At 37.2% G+C, this 15,397-nt stretch overlaps 1 protein-coding gene across 5 annotated transcripts in view; it reads left to right on the top strand.

Annotated features, from left to right (window-relative positions):
* The window catches only part of ASXL3 (ASXL transcriptional regulator 3), a 183,014-nt gene that overhangs the window by 110,835 nt on the left and 56,782 nt on the right, over positions 1 to 15,397 (top strand). For all 5 annotated transcript variants that reach the window (XM_032421416.1, XM_032421418.1, XM_032421419.1 and 2 more), the window contains one exon: positions 3,587 to 3,750. In XM_032421416.1, the coding sequence (XP_032277307.1) occupies positions 3,587 to 3,750 (164 nt within the window). The remainder of the gene's footprint in view (positions 1 to 3,586; positions 3,751 to 15,397) is intronic.

The raw sequence follows: 15,397 nt of genomic DNA, 5'->3' as shown, positions 1-15,397 counted from the left end.
GGACTGGTAAAACTCATCTTTAGGGCAACTTATAATATATATTCTGTGTGTATGTGGGGTATGGGAGGTTGCCTGTTTATCAGTTTTTTTAAATTTTTGCAAATTTAGTCAGGTTTTCTATTTCAAATTTGAATATAAACTTAAAAATAGTTGGTCTTCAAAGATATTGGGTTAAGTCATAGTACTATGCCACTTAAAATCTATTTTTCATTGTATGTTCCTTGTATACTATATCTAGAATTATGTCTCTACCTTTCATTTCTCTATATTTATACCAAGTCTGACCAGAGGTATATCTCTTCCATTAATCTAATACAAAAAAACAAAAACAGTACCCCTTCTTTTGGTGTTGATGGTCTTCATTGTCCTTTCCTATTTCATGAATGTATACTCTTATTTTTGTAATCCTTCCTTCTTTCTCAGATTTTTCTAGTTTGTTTATTAACTTCTTGATTTGCACACTAAACCTTTAATTTTCAGTATTTTTTTTCTACTCTGTAATAGATACACTTCATCTTTTAAACCAAGTTGCATTTCACAATTTTGGCATTGTCATTTAGAATCCAAATATTTTCTAATTTCTATAAATTTTTTTTCTTTAGCTTATGAAATATTTAGAAGTGTGCTTTTGAGTGTCCAAATATATAACAGGTGTTGGAGGATTGGAGAGTTGCTGTGTTTGTGTTACTGCTACCTAATTAGATGAAATTTAATATTGTTCATCAGTATTTGTAGAGACTCACTGGTCAGATTTTTATTTGTTTTATTGTTCCTTGAGTGGTGACAAAACATTGCTTTCTCTAACAGTTCAGTGCAGTGCCCTATGTTAAATTCATTGGTTCAACATTGATTATTGGGTTGTTAAAATTCTCTTATTAAGACAAGTTTTTTGTCTGATGTCTCAGTTTCTGGTAGAAGATATTAAGACTTCCCACTAGCATCATGTAATGGCACTTTCTCTTTTTAGTTCTCACAGTTTTAAGTTTTTGAATGATATGCTGCTTAAATGATTGCAGATTTAAGGTCATTATATCTTCTCAGTGAATTATTCCTTTTATGATCTTTCTCACCCCTAACAAGGTTTTCTACCTTTGTTTATGTTGTCTGATATTAATATTGTTATATTACTTTGTTGTTGTTTTGAGTCTCAGCCTGGTATGTGTTTATTTCATTTTCATCCATTCCTTATGATTTTTAAGTTTGTTTCTTGTAAGCAGCATATAGCTGGATTGTATTGCTTTTTAAATCTAGTATGAAAATCCATTTATATTTATTTTGATTTTGTTGGACTTGATTTTTAATTTTTTCCCCCTGCTTTTATGCCTTCCATTTGATTCATTGAGATTTCCTTCCATGCACTTATTTGGGAGTTATCACTCTTTCTTGTTGCTTCTAGTGGTCACCTCTAGAGCTTTCACCAAGTAAAGACTAGTCCAAATCTCTCTCCTTCTCAAATCAGACCAGGGTTTGTAGTACTCTCATTTCAGTCACGCCGTCCCATCTTGCATGCAGTTATTTTCCATTTTATTTCCTCTTTATTTAACTTAGTTCCTTTATTTAACTCTTACTAGTTCTTAGGTATTATTTTTCATAGTTAATATTTACTTGCAGATGCTCTGATCTATTAGTCTTTTACTTGACCATGGCTTCTTAAACCCATTTATTTCTTTGATTTAATTTCTTCATTTGTTGAGAACATCCACTAGTGATTATTTTAGCAAGATTCTCTAAAGCATAGAGTTTTCATTTTGGATCCTGAAAATGTTTTGTTTTTTTTTTTTTAAGATTTTATTTATTTGAGAGAGAGGGAGAGAGTGGGAGAGAGAGAGAGAGAGTGCACAAATGGTGGGAGAGGCAGAGGGAGAGGGAGAGAAAGAATCTCAAGTGGATTCCCTGTTGATTGCAGAACCTGACTAGGGGCTCGATCCCAGGACCTTGAGATCATTACCTGAGCTGAAATCAAGAGTCAGATGCTTGACTGAGCCACCTCGGTGCCCTGACCCTGAAAATGTTCTTATATTATTGCTGTCATCTAGATTGATGCTTATATTCTCTTAACCCTTTGAAGATATTCTACTGCTATCTGTTATTCATTGATAAAATTTCCTATTATCATCTCTTTGGATGTAATCTGTTTTTCTTAAAAATTGTTATAAGATATTCTTTTTATTTTTGATGTTTTATAATTTTAACACATCAGATGCAAGTGGGTATTTGTCCTTCTTGAGATTTGGTGTATTGCTTTATCCAAGAACTCATAATATTTTCAGTTCTAAAAATGTGAGCCATTAGCTCTTCAAATACTGCCTGTTCTCCATCTGCTGTTTTGAATCTCCTATAGATGTTCATTCTGACTGCTTGTGCCCTTCCCCATATTTCTTCACTAGCCTACTTTTTGACCCATCATTTTTTTTTTATGCTGCACTCTAGATATTTTCATCAACTCTGTATTTTAATTAATAATTCTTTCCTCTGCTGTGTCCATTACTTTTTTTAGTTTAAAAACTAAATTTTCATTTCTAGGTGTTCTGTCTGGTTCTGTTTCAAAGTTGCCTATTATTTCATCATAGTTCCCTGTTTATTAATAATGACTTTTATTCTGTCTTTCATCACTAATTATTTAGAACAAGAGATGGCAATTTTTTCTGCCAAGGGCTGAGGAGCGAATATAGGTCATGCGATTTCTGGCACAACTATTCAGCTCTGCGTTGTCGCACAAAGGCAGACCTAGGCAGTAGCTAAACAATCGGGCATTTACTATGTTCCAGTAAAACTTTATTTACCAGAACAAAAGTTGGACTAGATATAGCTCATGGGCCATGATTTGGTGACCCTTGATTTAAAACGTACTCTATTAATAAACAGCTCACATTCTTGGTGTTCTCTTAACTCAAGTAACTGAAAGTGGCAGTTCTTCTGTTTGATGCATCAGCTAGCTGTTTGTTAGAGTGGATAATTTTCTTGTATGTCATAATTTTGAGTTGTGAACTCTACACACAGCCTTCTGTTGAAGGTCAGTGTACCTTGAATTGTAGAATTATCCTTCAAAGTGTATTGGTATTTTAGATCTTGAAACTAATATTTTTATAAAAGATTGCTTTTTAAATTATTACTCTCCAAATACCCTGAACAGGAATCTTTTGAAATAATCCAGTGCTTAGTGCTCTGCCTGATACATGGGGAATCACATCGCTCTGAGCTAGCTATCAATACCTCTGTTAAAATTAACAGCACTGTTATTATTGTTATTATTGATCTTAGGTCTTATAGAATCTATAAAAATTGATTCCAAATTCTGATTAATTGGAAGACCATAATTAAAATACTTCTTTATCTAGACCTGATGCTACTTTGACTAAAATATATAGATGGTATGAGTGAAGTACACATCATGAAAATAAAAGACAAGTAAGACAAGACAGAAACACAAAAGAAGCTTTGGAGAGTTCCTTCTGAAATGTCACTTATAAAAGTGACAGAGCTAGACATATTATTGAATATGTTCAATATGTACATATGTGTATATGTGCATGTGCATGTTTTCCCCAGTCTACAGTGAATTAATGCTCTTCCTTGTTTATCACAGGACACTTGAAATGGACCAAAGCTGAGGACATTGACATAGAAACCCCAGGATCTATTCTTGTCAACACTAACTTGAGGGCATTAATAAATAAACATACGTTTGCTTCCTTACCTCAGCATTTTCAACAATACCTCCTGCTTTTGCTCCCAGAAGTGGATAGGCAGGTAAGTGAGAGTTTTAGACATTTAATATTGGTCACTAGTTATATTATCATGAAGTGGTAGTTCTGTTATCAAAGATGACTGATACACGTATGGACCCTTTTTATAGCAAGATAGTCTATTTATAATATGTATACTTGTTGCTAGCATTGGTGTGTTTAATTTGCCAAAACAGAACCATTTTTATTTTCAGTAGAGAGCCAATTCAAATTTTAAAATACAACACATTGCTGTAGAGTGAAAACAAAAGTCCTTTCCACATTGGAAAGGGAAAACAAAGAAATCAAACATTCCATTATCAAATAAATCTTTGAAGTAGCTGCTCCTTTTGCCTGGAGGGAATATTGAAGTGCAGCAATAAAAAGCCAGGGTTTCTAAGAAATTATGTAAATGTTTTTATTCTCAACTCTTTCCAAAAAGCATTTAAAATTTATGTTTGCAGTTGCCTTCTGAGACTCTATCATCATGAATATGATTGCCTATAAATAATCACCTTTTATCTTTCTTTTTTTAGTATAACTGGAAATGCTTTAAGTTTATTTTTGTATTTTGAAAAGCCTCTAAAATAAGGAAATACAAATATAGACCCATAATAGCAGGCATCAATCATCTTCTAAAGCTGTTTCCTTAGAAAAGAAAAGGAAGAAATATTTCATCACATAAACTTTTATTAAATTTCACAAAAGTTATTAAATGGCAACTAGGAAAAATTTCCTTGTCATTCTTATTTCAATAAATTTTGACACTGTATATAGTTTCCAGTTGATGGACATAATGTATATGTGTTTATATATTTGCATCTCAAAATGAGAGATACATTCATATACTGAAATGGGTAAGATTATTCAATATTTCCATATTACTTTGAATAAATTTTCTTAGCTTTTTATTTGATTCTATTTTCTACTAACTTAGCTGCCTCCTTTCATATATATTTAAAATGTGATGAGCTACGGCTTTCTACCACTCATATGTACCTCTTTGGTGGAGATTATTGTTCACATTTAGAAAAAGATTATTGTGATTTTGGGTACATTTCTGTTTGGGAGTTTGCCTTCATTCTATGAAAATTTGTTTAATGTTTACTCTGAATATGGTATGTTTTAGGTCCTTTGGAGTAATGGAAAGACAGTAAGTGCCTATTAAGTATTTATTGGTGATTAAGTATGCTTTAGTTGGATACATAAGCTGTATTTGTGAATAATCTGAATGTGAGGTAGAAACAGGTAAGCCTTGAGGGGAGAGCACGAAGTATATTGAGCTTTCATATGCAGAAGGGAAAAATCAGAGACAAATTTAAGGTCCTTGCATTGGGCCTTGAGATGTAGGCAGGATTTGAATAAAATAGATGGACTTCCAGGTGAAAAGTTCAAAGATACAAAATCAAGAGCTATTTTTGTAAGAGTCTAGATTGTAGGATGAACAGTGCTAAAGAATCTGGACAGACAAATTGGAAGTCAATTTTGGAAGATTCCTTGAGTTATGAGGCTAAGGAGTCTGAGCAGTGTTCTCCCTGTGTTTGCAAAGCCATTGAGGGCTTTTGAGCACAGCTGTAATATGGTAAGATTGTTGCTTTTTAAGAAAATTATTCTGGCAGTATTTGAAAGGGAATGTAGAGATGGGATGCATAAAAGTAGGAAGAGTTGTTAGGACGCAATTTTAGTTGTTCCAAAAAGGCAAAATGAGGGCTTGAATTTGGAGAATAGTGTTGAAATTAAAGAGGAGGAAGATAATGTGATCATCACCATCATCATCCAGTGGTAGCAATTTTACATTTTGTCAAATAACACTTGAACAAGGTATAGGGAGAAGCCACTGATGACTCTCGGGTTTCACATTTGTGTGGCTGAGAACTGAGTTTGGGAGTTAAGGAAAACTTTTTTGGGGGGTGGGAGAGACTGATTTATTAGCGATAGAACTATTTCCCCCGCCTCAGCATACATGTGGTTCATCTTGTTTACAATTCTGTCCCCAGCTTCTGGAATAAGATTGGGCACACACAAGGTACTCAATAAATCTTTTGGAATGAAGAAATGACAAATTGCCCTAGGTTTAGCCAAATATTTTGGTAACCCAGGAGGCCAGTGTAAGCCTAGTATTTTATTCAACCTGTAGCCGTTTCTGTTTCTCATTTTTTCCAGTCAGTGTGGTAAGTGTAATAAGGCACAATACCTGTCCTCATATAACAGTTAGTCCACTGGCAAATTACTCAAGCAGTGTTTACTGAGCATGTATGGTGTACTGTATACACTTTGCTAAATATAGAGGATGTAAGAATGAATCTTGGGGAGAAATCACAGGTAGGAGAAAGACAACCTCATGCTGATACACGGTACACTTTGCTCATTACTAGGGAAGAAGTCTAATAACTGGGTAAACCTATACCAAATTTGGTGTATAAGACCAGGAAGAGCAACATAAATGTCAAAGTAGACTTTTGAAGAAAGTCTCATGTAGGCACAGAGGATGAAGAAATTTAATCGTAAACTAACACTGGAGAAGATACCTCAGTTGGGCCTTGAAGGACTAATAGGTGTTTTGCAAGTAGACCAAGGGAAAGTGAATTCTCTAGAGGGAGAGCATGTCATTTATAAAGATCTGCTGCTTGTGTGTTCCAGAAGATTTAGTAGTTCAGTATGATTGGATCATCCTGTGGGGGGAAAGTGGTGAGCTACTCTGCTGATGGGGAGTATGGGGTACAACCTTCATGACCTAGTTGCAGATTAAGCTTTTCAAACTTTTTCTGAAACCAATGGATGCCATCATAGAGTTTTCAAATGAGAAATGGCCTGCATACAATAATTTAAACAGATATTTTCTTGCCTGGACATAGGGGAGGGAAAGGGGATAAATAAAGTGCATTCCTTATTTTCTCCTAGGAGCTAGTAGCCCTGTGAATGATGGATTGGACAGGCAGAAAGATAAGACACAGAGAAACTGGGTAAGAGACAATTGCACTAGTTGAGATATGAGATAAGGGTGTGACCTTGGGCATTGGCCTTGGAAATGAGAAGAAAGGACTGAATTCCAGACATAGTTTCAACCTACTTGAGTAGGAATAAATGACAGATTGCCTGTGGGATAGGGTTGTAAAAGGTCTAGAAGGCAACTGGATATTTTATCTAAGGTGACTTGGGAGGACAGTAAAGCTCTGGGGGCCTATCAACCATTTGATACCAAGAAATTTAGAGCTCAAGTCTCTGTGTGCCTTGCTGGAGGTGAGCTGAAGCACCCTCTCTCCTATCAGAAAGGGGCAGGCAACTTGGTGCAGCAAGCTCCCCACACTGCTGCTGTTTCAGCACAGCTCAGAAATATCCAGATGGCATTGAACACCACCACTTTCTGGGCCAGAATGAGTAGAAAAGGCATGCAAATGTGAAGCTAATTACATAGATTTATTTGAACCAGTGGAAAGTACTATAATTATATGAAATACCTCAGAATTTCACTTGTATGAAAACTTGTCTTTATATATCTGTCTAGAATGTGAAAGTCCCAGGTTTCTTGTTTCCTTCCTTTGACTCCCCAGGTTTCTACCAGATTTCTCCCCTGAAGCAGTCCCTACCAGCCTCTGTCTGACTCTGGACCATAGAAAGCTGGGGATCATTCAGTTGTTACATCTTCATATATGGAAGCTGGGTTTCCCATTTATCTTATCAGTGCCAATTGTCATTCTGCCAACCTGTCTGGTATTTTGTTTTTCTATATTTCTACTTTTCTTTCTTTTATAGAGGGCTGCTTATCTTAGATTTCATATATATTAACTTCTAGTTGTTTTATACCATTTTACACAATGTACTGCAAGTAGCAGAATATTAAACTCAAACTGACTTAAATATAAAGGGATTTATTGGCTTAGGTAATTAGAAGATAGAAATTAGAGTGGGCTTCTGGATGTCGGTCCTGGGATCTACTTATTGTCAAGAACCCATTTCATTATTATTTAATGAATTCATTTTAAAAATCATCTTTCTTCTTGTTGGCATTATTCTAATCCCCCTTTGTTTTTTTGTTTTTGTTTTTTTCCTAATTCCCCTTTGTGATAGGATGGCTACCTGAATAAAAAAGTGGGTTTCAAAGAAAAGGTCTAAGATTCACACTATTGGTACTACTAAGATCACATGACCACTTCTTGAATAATGCCTCTAGCTAAGGAAATGGAGTATGCAAATTGTTTAGAGCAGCTAGACCTATTCTTGAACCTCAGTGTGCTCACCATCTCCTCCGGTAAAAATGATGCACTGTGATAGAGGTCAGGAGTACTTTAGAAATCTGGCTTTTAGGAAGTTATGTTAGAGGATCTGCGGCCGGGGGTGAGGGAGAATCTTGGCAGTTCACTAACAGTGCCCACTGTAGGGGGGTACGTGTTGAGTTTGGTTTTAACAGGTTGGATTGAGATGCTTCTACTATATGAAATGTTGAGAAGTAATTATACAGGTTTTAAAACTGAAGGAGATGGAGTTAGTTTATAGCTATTTATAAAATCTACATAGATAATGGCGTCACCTATGGGATTTGATGAGCTACCAGATACAGTTATCCCAGAGGAATACATGTATTTGTGAGAGGGTGTGGATGAGAAAGAGTATGGGAAGGAGCCAGGGAATAGACAGAACATGAGCAAGTACTTCAGAGATCGTCGTGTGCATGTTGTATACTGCCAACAGTGTCAGATGGCTGTTGGGAGGTCAGTGGGGAGTAAGTGGGATGTCTGTCCTTTGTCCCTCTCGATCCACCCTTCAGCCTTCTTTACTCTGCTTTGCTGCGGGAGGCTGAACCATGTATGGACTAATGCACCAGGAGGACCTAGGCCTTCTGTATTTTTTTTTAATTTTTAAATAATCATACACTTTTAGAAAATTTGAAGATACATTAGAGAATTAGTTTCCAGCCTGGTGATCCATCCAGGGCCCCCTTCCCCCAGTATATTATGACTGTAATATATTTGCACCTCGCACCTATTAGTTGGCACATAATTTTTATTTGTCACAATACTGCTGATGTTCACTTGATCATTTGATTAAAATGTATCTGCCAGTCCTCTGCAGTGCACAGTTACTTCTTCCCTCTTTGTAATTAAATAGTATTTTGTGAGGAGGTTCTTTTAAACTATACAAATATCCTTTCTCTTCAGACCTTAAATTTATTCATTTATTTGTATTTGTATGGGTTCATTGTTTTCTATTTTTTCAATAGATTACTGTGCTCGAATTGTCTCACATTTGGTCACTTAGAGCCTGTTCAAGCTGGCTTCTGTATCTTCTGAGGTCTCCATTGCCCTCAGATCACTTCATTACTTTGAAGCACATCACATTGTCCCAGTCTCTTCTTACACTTTTCTTGCCCAGGCCCTGGGATGAACCCTTTCTTCAAGGAGCCATGGTTCCCTCAAGTGGAGGATGGTACTTAGGAATCAGGAGCTCACAGCACGTGTACCCTTTGTGTGTGTGTGTGTGTGTGTGTGTGTGTGTGTGTGTGAACTGTGTCTGGGAGACAAGGAACATCTTACAGAAGAAAAAGCATGAGTCATTTGGAATATATAAACATAACACAATTTATATCGACATTTATTTCTATATGTGTGTCTATATCTTGTAAACCAGGAATTTACACTAATACCTCCAGTCCTAACCTAATACCCCATGGTTTATTCTAGTTTTCTCCCTTTCCATAGCTGATACAGTGAGAAACCCTGTTTTTATTACTCTTAATAAATCTAAATATTTGGTTAATCCCCTTATAGGTAGCCACTCTTCCATACTGCCCCATGTGGATGGTCTTCTTTACTATACTCAAGCTCAGACTCCATGACAGGCCATTTATCCACCCATCCCACTTGGACACCTTCCCCTTCCTGCTTGACCTCTGACACTACATATCAGGCCCCTCCTCTGTGTAGGAGGTGTTCCTCACTGTGCATTGCCTCTACAGCTCTTCTCCGGGCTTCCGTCCGTATGGATACCTACCTCACCCTACTAGACTCTGTGATCACACTTTGAGCCATCATGGGTACCTCTGTTCCTTTTCTGGCACAGGGGCCTGTATTGTTTTAAGCTTCAGGCCTGAATTATTTGGAAGCAGGAAGAGAAGGCCTGATGGATTTTAATTGGGTTCACCTATTGGGGAGCCCCAACAGGGATTTGGGCAAAAGAAGAAGAGTGAGATTGAGCCCCTCACCTGCCCTGTGTGGTCAACATATGATGCATCCATTGACCAGCTCCTATCAGAAGGTCCTTTCCATATAGCCCTCTTTCTGTCCAAGTTCTGATAAACCCTTTCTCCTGGTACCCTTCAGGTCAAATACTACTTCCTATTACTAGCTTTAGTTTACTGAACTATCCTTGGTGGTTTGCTACACCCTGACCATACCTTTCTTTGTAAGTAGTCACTTTAATCTACCCTCTTCAGATGATGCTAACTTGAATGAGCCATCTGTGCCTACTGGGACTCCTGACTGATAGACTTTTTGAAGAGGTAGAATAATATGGATGTAGGCAAAATCTAGTGGTTCAGGGAAGGAATGGAATATATAGTTCATTCATTCATTCATCCAACCAATGTTTATTTAACACCGATTATGTGCCAGATAAGGACTGATAATAGAAATATTAATAAAGTCACAGTTCCAACCCTGAGAGAAGTGATGGTTCTAGAGGGGAGAGAGGTGTAAAAGCCTCTAGTTACAGAACTATGCCATGGTGGTGGTATATGCATTGTGCTATAGGAACAATGAGGAGATAATTATATTTTGTATGTGGAAGTTAGAGAACGCTTCAAAGAGAATGTGTCATCTAAACTGCATCTGGCAAGATGGAGAAAGTTTACCAGGAAAAGAAGTGTGGTAGGCATTCCGAGTAAAGGAGACCATATGTGCCAGTAATAATATTGATTACATATAGAGCTAAGCCTCCTACATCAATTATCACTAATTCTTGCCATAACTCTCTAAAGAGTCCATATTATTAACCCCTCTGTATCTATGTGGAAATAAGGATCGGGGAGAAAAAAAGGATTTACCCAACTTCTTCCAAGTAAAAACATGAGAGCCAAAATTTGAACACAGATTTATCTGACTCCAAGCTTATGGTGTTCCTTGCCCCCCAAACACAGGCAGAGAAGTATCTGCTGTCCCTCAACATATAATTTGAGATGGAGGGGTACAGAGTGAGCAAACTGAGTTTAGAAGGGGAGGTTGGAGCAAACCTTTAAAAAAGGCCTTCTGTGTCAGTAAGCAATGTAGAATATATGTTTGGAGTATGACATTATTATATTTATATTTTAGAAAAGGACTCTGTTGAAGGAGTAAAGCATGAAGTAGAGGAGAGAGATTCTCCCACTTTCCACCTTGCTATGCTTTAACCATTCCATCTTTCTTCCTGTCCCACAAACCTATACGTCAAGCTTCTGTTCCTAGCCCCTGTGCTTGCTAAGAGCGCTGCTAGAAATGCTTTACGGCATCTTTCAGCGAGGCCAGCTTATTCTCCTCCACCCAGTCAGTGTCCTCTCCTCACAAAGGCTTTTCTTGTCCTCCCGCCCATGTAAAGTAGCCTCTTCAGTTGTTCTCTTATTTTTCTGTTTATTTCCCTCCCAGCACTTAATCATTGTCAATAATTACTTGCTTATGGATTTGTTCATTTATCTTCCCTCATGAGAATAAAAGCCCCAGGACAGTGGCTTTATGGCTTTCTTCTAGTCACTGTGCCTGGCATGTAGTAAGTGTTCAGTAAATGTTTTTTGAATGAATGAATGAATGAATGAATGTAGTCTAGGAATCTACTTATAAGCTAGTGTAACATGTCTGATAAACATAAGAACTTAGCCAAAACCATTAAAGAATGAAAAAGAAAGGCCTATTTCATGAGATATTAGTTTGCTATTGTTGCCATAACAAAATACCACAGACTGGGTGGGTTAAAAACAAATCTGTTTTCTCACAGTTCTGGGAGGCTGTAAGTCCAAGATCAAGGTGCTGACATGGTTGGATTTTCCCGAGGCCTCTCTCCTTGGCTTGCAGAAAGGCTCCTTTTTGCTGTGTCCTCAGATGGCCTTTTCTCTATCTGCCCACATCCCTGCTGTCCCTTCCTCTTTTTATAAAGACATTAGCCATTTTGGATTAGGGCTTTGCCCTACGACCTCATTTATGCTTAATTTCCTCTTTAAAGGCATTGTCTCCAAGTACAGTTACGCTGGAGGTTAGGGCTTCAACACAGGAATTGGGGGTGGGGTGGGGTGCACAAATCAATCCAACACAGACATTTAGAGATAAAACCATCAAGACTTGGTAATTGGGTTTGGGTGAGAAGGAGGAATTAAATATATATTTTAGGCAGTAAGTTTATTGCACATTTGAGAATAGCAAAAGATTGCTATGTCTTAAAAGCCAGGATAGACTTAAACATGTTTTTGTCCTAAAAATCAGGCCATTGATGGGAGAAATTGAAGATAGAAGAAAGAGGATTTGATTTCTTATTTTTTTTAAAGATTTTTTTTAATTTATGTGAGAGAGAGAGAGTGAGAGAGAGCATGAGAGCAGGGTGAGAGGCAGAGGGTGAAGCAGACTGCGGGCCTCAATCCTGTGACTCCCGGATCATGACCTGAGTCGAAGGCAGATGCTTAACCGACTGAGCCACCCAGGCACCCCAAAGAGGATTTGATTTATTGACCAAATTTTCGAATAGATGCGACAGGATGGACTATATTGGGGAAGAAGCTGGTTTATGGGGAAAAAGTACTGATTTCTGAGATCAGAGAGAAGAGAAGCAGGAAAGGAGGAGTGAAGAAATAACTAAAGGGGAAGAATAGAGTAGAAAGTGAGGGGTTTTCAGCTGCATGGTGGTGTGTTTGCTCAGCCACTGGAGGCTTATGGGTGTCAGGAGAGTAACAAGGCTTAGGAAGGCAGCCTGAAGGGTGGTTCTGTGGACCCATCCTGGTGAAAAAGTGGTTGCTCAACAGCTTTGAGGCCCCATGTGAGGTTGATGGCAGTGGGTCCAGTTGGTCTACTTACATGTTCTTCACTCCAGCAATGCTAAATATTTGTGCATTTAGCCTGGTACTCAATGTGCCAGGAGTTGGACTTTGCCAAGATTGGAGATTTTCAAAGGCTCACATTGAAAGAGCTGAGAGATTTTAGGGCACTCTGAGATGCTTGTTAGAATGGTTGATTATGGGGTCCAGGCTTTAGGGAGAGAAGTTAGGGTCAGGGGCCTGGAGTGAATGGAGGTCTCCGGGAGAGGAAAATATGGCTTGAAAGGAAGAAAGATATGTTGTTGAATATAGTATAGGGCCTCAAAATAACACACTTCAAATATAATCAGGTTTTGGTAAACACATAGGTCAAAAGCTATCTTTTTGGCCACAGCATTTTCGTTCAGAGATAAATGCAAAGAAACTAAAGAGTGAGAGCACCATTAGTCAGCACTAGTGAGCAGGGAGAACTGTAGCTAGTTCTCCGTTCAGTTCCCATGTAGGAATATTACCTGAATAAATTCAGTGTTTGTGTTTGTAGCCAGACATGCCTTTGTGCATAACTCTCTACAAAATATGCTTGGAGAATTTTTAGAACTTCCTTGCTTATATACATAGCAGATCCCTCCTTTCTTTAAGAATTGGTACTTCATAAACTGTATCTACATGGAACAATGCTGTGACCTTTTAAAAATATATAGCAGCTGGTGGAATAAATGTCAACTAAAGTGGAGTCATATTTAGGTTTTTATTACACTTTCCAATTGAACGTCACTGATGAATAAGTTGTTGTCATTCTTGTCATCTGTATCATTTTTAAGTGATGTTCATCTCTGCCTCCATTTGGTGGTATTGGGACTATTAGGGCTGTCTCTCCAGACACTTACAAGACCATCCCCCAACTGCTTCTAAATAAATTATGCCTATTATTTTTGTCAAAATGGTAATTGCAGCATTCAGTCCATTCTTACTAATCTCCCAATTTTGTTCTGCATTCATATCAGTGTCTCTGTGGTCTGTTAAATGACTAGCCACTGAAGGATATGTACTGTGTAGGCTCTTTAAAATCCTATCTAGCTTTGTGCTCTTCAGGTTTTTTGCACTCACTGGCAATAATGCACATAATTTTAACTGTGGAGAATGTCATTAAACTAAAATGGAACATTTACACGGTTCCTTTCGCAGAGAATTTTGGACTAGGAAAATGAATGTGTGTGTCAGACATTTTACAGCACATGAGAATGTGATTTATTGATTTCTGATGGCTCTGTTGGCATCAGTGTATATATTTAAAGAAGTCACGCAGCCTTTATAAATGCAAATGGGAAAGGGCTTTCCATCTTTTTCCTCCATGGAAATAGCTCATACATTTGCAATAACTCAGGCTCCTCTTAGAGATTGCTCTATGTACTGTATATATTGATTTAAAAATTATACCGTTATTTTATTCTACAAATAGCATTTATAATGAAATGTCAATTTACCTAACAGATTATAGAAATTCAAAAGTATTAAAGATATGAAAAAATACCAGTATCTTAAGCCTTTAGGTAAAAAGTAAGTGTGTACTTGAGATGTAATTATTTTAATGGAACTGACATTGGCTTTTTCCCTGCTTCTGAAAGCATATCTTAAAGTACTTAGGAAATCCAATATTCCTTCTAGCCTAAGTCACTTACTGGTGATAGTAAATCATACATGGCCAAAGATATCCTCACAGACCACTCCTGATGTTTCCATGCTCGCCATTTGAGCTTTATGCTTATGGAGGGAACTAATTCTATCTGGATATTATCCATTTCTTAGCTAACTGGATAGTTAACATCAAATCCTGTTTATTAGTATCTGCTTCAAAGTATGTCAAATAATGTGTAGACTGGATTGAAGTACATATGTGCAAGTAATTGCATGTCATAGGCAATCTGACAAATGGAGCTTATTTCAATCCTGTGCATAAGGAAGTTAACTGAGGAACCCGCATTCATTTAGCCTGGAGAACATCCCGTTCTGTGCATTAAACCACTTTCTTCCTCCTTTAGAGGAGATATAAAGTGGCAACCTTCTGGCCTGAGAGGCTGCCTTTGGCCATGTATGATCAACTATATATGATCAAGCATACTGGATGATTAACTATTTGGTACTATCATCTAATATTTACATTAATTACCTTTTTTGTCATCTTATGTAAGTTTTAAGATAATATGTGTATATGTAATACTTAACTCAGGTTATATGAGAAGGGAGAGTAAGGAACTTTAACTTTGTTTTATCACACAAATGAATAGAGCTTGAGAAAGGGAGTCATGCAGATGGTAGATTACACATTAGTGACTGTTCCTTGTCATTTTAATATGTCCAGGTCACCACGGACCATTATGAACAGGTGTCATTCAGTGACTCACCCCTAAATTAGGCTCAAGGGTAGAAGGAAGAAAACGAATTTCACTCATTAAATCACCTTTAGAACTCATGGTAGTTATTAAACCCTATTCAAAAAAATATAGTTGCCTAAGAAAACACTTTGGTTCCATTTGTAAAATTTATTAAAGATGATTGTAAAGAAATAAAGAATCAATTATAAGCAGGGAGTGAACAGTGTGGTAGTGTTTGAACCTCTAGATTAAAGTGGCAGCATTATTTAATTCCCTTCCCTGCTTCTAAATTCCATTAAAATGACACTGGCTTT

This window comes from Phoca vitulina, unplaced genomic scaffold (genome assembly GCF_004348235.1).
Source record: "Phoca vitulina isolate PV1807 unplaced genomic scaffold, GSC_HSeal_1.0 scaffold24, whole genome shotgun sequence".
Classification (NCBI taxonomy): domain Eukaryota; kingdom Metazoa; phylum Chordata; class Mammalia; order Carnivora; family Phocidae; genus Phoca; species Phoca vitulina.
This window is presented reverse-complemented; position numbering and strand designations above follow the sequence as displayed.